Genomic DNA, 2,147 nt, shown 5'->3' with positions numbered 1-2,147 from the left:
ATAAAGTTATTCTGAAAATTTATATATTTTTTTTCAATTATTCTTTCTAAATATTCAATTGCAGTATATTCGGTATTCCATTTTTGGATAATATTGATGTTAATGACGAAGAAATTTCAGAACATCTACTATGGAAAGCTATTGGTAATAGTCGCAGTTTTGATATAATATCACAAAAGGATTTCCGAAAGGTACATTGAGATTAGTAAATCTGTTTAATGAGAGAATGTCAGATAACAGTGGTCACTGAGGGCCATATTTATTAACATCCCTAAGGAAGACCTTACTTAAGGATCATATAAGTGCAACTATTTACGTTCCTTTTTAAAATTATCATTTTATAAACACTCATTTACTATTTCCCTAGCTAAGGAAGTAATAGTTCCTCAGGAACTACCCAGAATTGGCTTAAGAAATTTTAACACCATCAGAAATAAACAAACTCCTCAAAAAGGTAATTAAAGATTAATCACAAAATGTAGGTCGAGCCTTGTGGAACCTCCAGCCATAAATGTTCTGGAGAAAATGTACCGACTAGGCTGAGAATAGGTCACACGGGACTCACTCATCCCTATCTTATCACAAAGCAAACGCCTCCGAAATTTTAGTGTTGCAAAATAATTTAATTATTAACTGACAATGCAGTTTTGAGAATGAAAAAAATAAATAAAGCATATTTCTAGCTCTCTCGTCACTGCTAGCTTATTAACTAACCATATTTTAGAAACATTTTCGGTATCAAAGTGAAATATTTCATCGTGAAAAAATAACTGGAAGTTCACATAAAACCTTTTTTTTTTTAATTGTTTTCTTAAATTTTTTCTTCTTCAAATCCCTGACACTTTAGAGAGAACACATACCGACTCTCCTTGGGCATTAGTGACAGCCCTTTCATCTATAATTCCAGGAGATTCTTACCCTCTCTCTGCTTTTCTTTATTTAAAAACTGCTTTACTTCTTAATCTTACATCAATTGTAAGTTTTCTTTCTTAATTTACATTATACTCATTGTGAATAAATATTAACACTAAACTTTTGTGTAATAATTAAATACCTATTTCTTCAATAATTAATTAGTGTAGCAAGAGCCCAGTTCCGATTCTAGCTCTTGATGATTGTGGTCATATCTTAGCCATATCTTTTAGGGAAGCCTATATTTCACCTTATGCCATGCCTCATTAGTTTTGGTTTGAACCCATATATACCCTTACAGATAATAATAAAACTACAGAATCTGTATTTAAATTTTTAAAATCCAAAATTTAATATCACAAATATGACACGAGTAAACAAAAAATGAAAGAATATAAACATAAATAAAGTAGGAAACAAATGGTGTAGATAACCAACAAAGTTATATGTTTTTAAACAACAACGAATGAACAAATTTCCTAAGGAATTATGGGAAGCCAAAGGTGTTTTTAAAGGAACCCTTTGGTAAGGTCTTCCTTAGTAATCTTTGATATGGTCATCTCATTCAATCCCAAGATTATTTCTTGTTTCTTACACAAAATATATATCAATATATAATACTTTAATTATAAATTAAATATCATTTAACATTATGAAGGGCTGCGACACTGACATTCTTTAGCTGAACAGATTATAAATAATAATAAAAAATAATATAATTAATATTTTTTAATTCAGTTTATAGATATTATATCTGGTCTCAAAGTGACAATGTCAGAAATGGCCCGTACACTTATAAGGAATTATTTTGTTGCTAATCGCAGAGAAAGACCTGAATGCCTGCCTTTGAAAGCCATCAAAGTATTGTAAGATTTTATCAATAATAAATTAATAAAATGTTCATTGCTGACCGTTGATTCAATGTGGGGAAAAGATGGTAGGGTAGGGAGGAAGATGGTCCAGGGTGCTGTCAGCAGAGTAATAATAAACATTATCAAGGGAAACAGTAGGAGTGTAATATCAGATGGATTATCAAGTGGTTGAAGGGTCAAAATACTAGCGGAAAAAAATTGAGATTGAGAGGGTTAAGTCTCTAAAGCTATTAACTTGAACAGCCTTGATGAACTTGTGGGACGAAACGTTGGAAAATAAATACTTCTTAACTATTTTTGTTCTTTTTTGACCACAACTCCGACCATCTTCTTCATAATTTCAAATTATACAGTCAATTATTT

The 2,147-nt window shown here is 30.6% G+C and overlaps 1 protein-coding gene across 2 annotated transcripts in view; it reads left to right on the top strand.

Annotated features, from left to right (window-relative positions):
• The window catches only part of LOC106684292 (minichromosome maintenance domain-containing protein 2), a 10,015-nt gene that overhangs the window by 7,034 nt on the left and 834 nt on the right, over nt 1–2,147 (top strand). The window contains exons 8-9 of one of the 2 annotated variants that reach the window (XM_014426279.3): nt 65–191; nt 1,651–1,778. The exons of the other annotated variant lie outside the window; for it this stretch is intronic. Coding sequence (XP_014281765.1) covers nt 65–191; nt 1,651–1,778 — 255 coding nt within the window. The remainder of the gene's footprint in view (nt 1–64; nt 192–1,650; nt 1,779–2,147) is intronic. 2 annotated transcript variants of the gene reach the window in all.

The sequence above is a fragment of the Halyomorpha halys genome, unplaced genomic scaffold, assembly GCF_000696795.3.
Source record: "Halyomorpha halys isolate HHAL.00 unplaced genomic scaffold, Hhal_1.1 Scaffold567.1, whole genome shotgun sequence".
Classification (NCBI taxonomy): domain Eukaryota; kingdom Metazoa; phylum Arthropoda; class Insecta; order Hemiptera; family Pentatomidae; genus Halyomorpha; species Halyomorpha halys.
The sequence above is the reverse complement of the archived record's forward strand: the minus strand, read 5'-3'. Positions and strand labels throughout refer to the sequence as shown.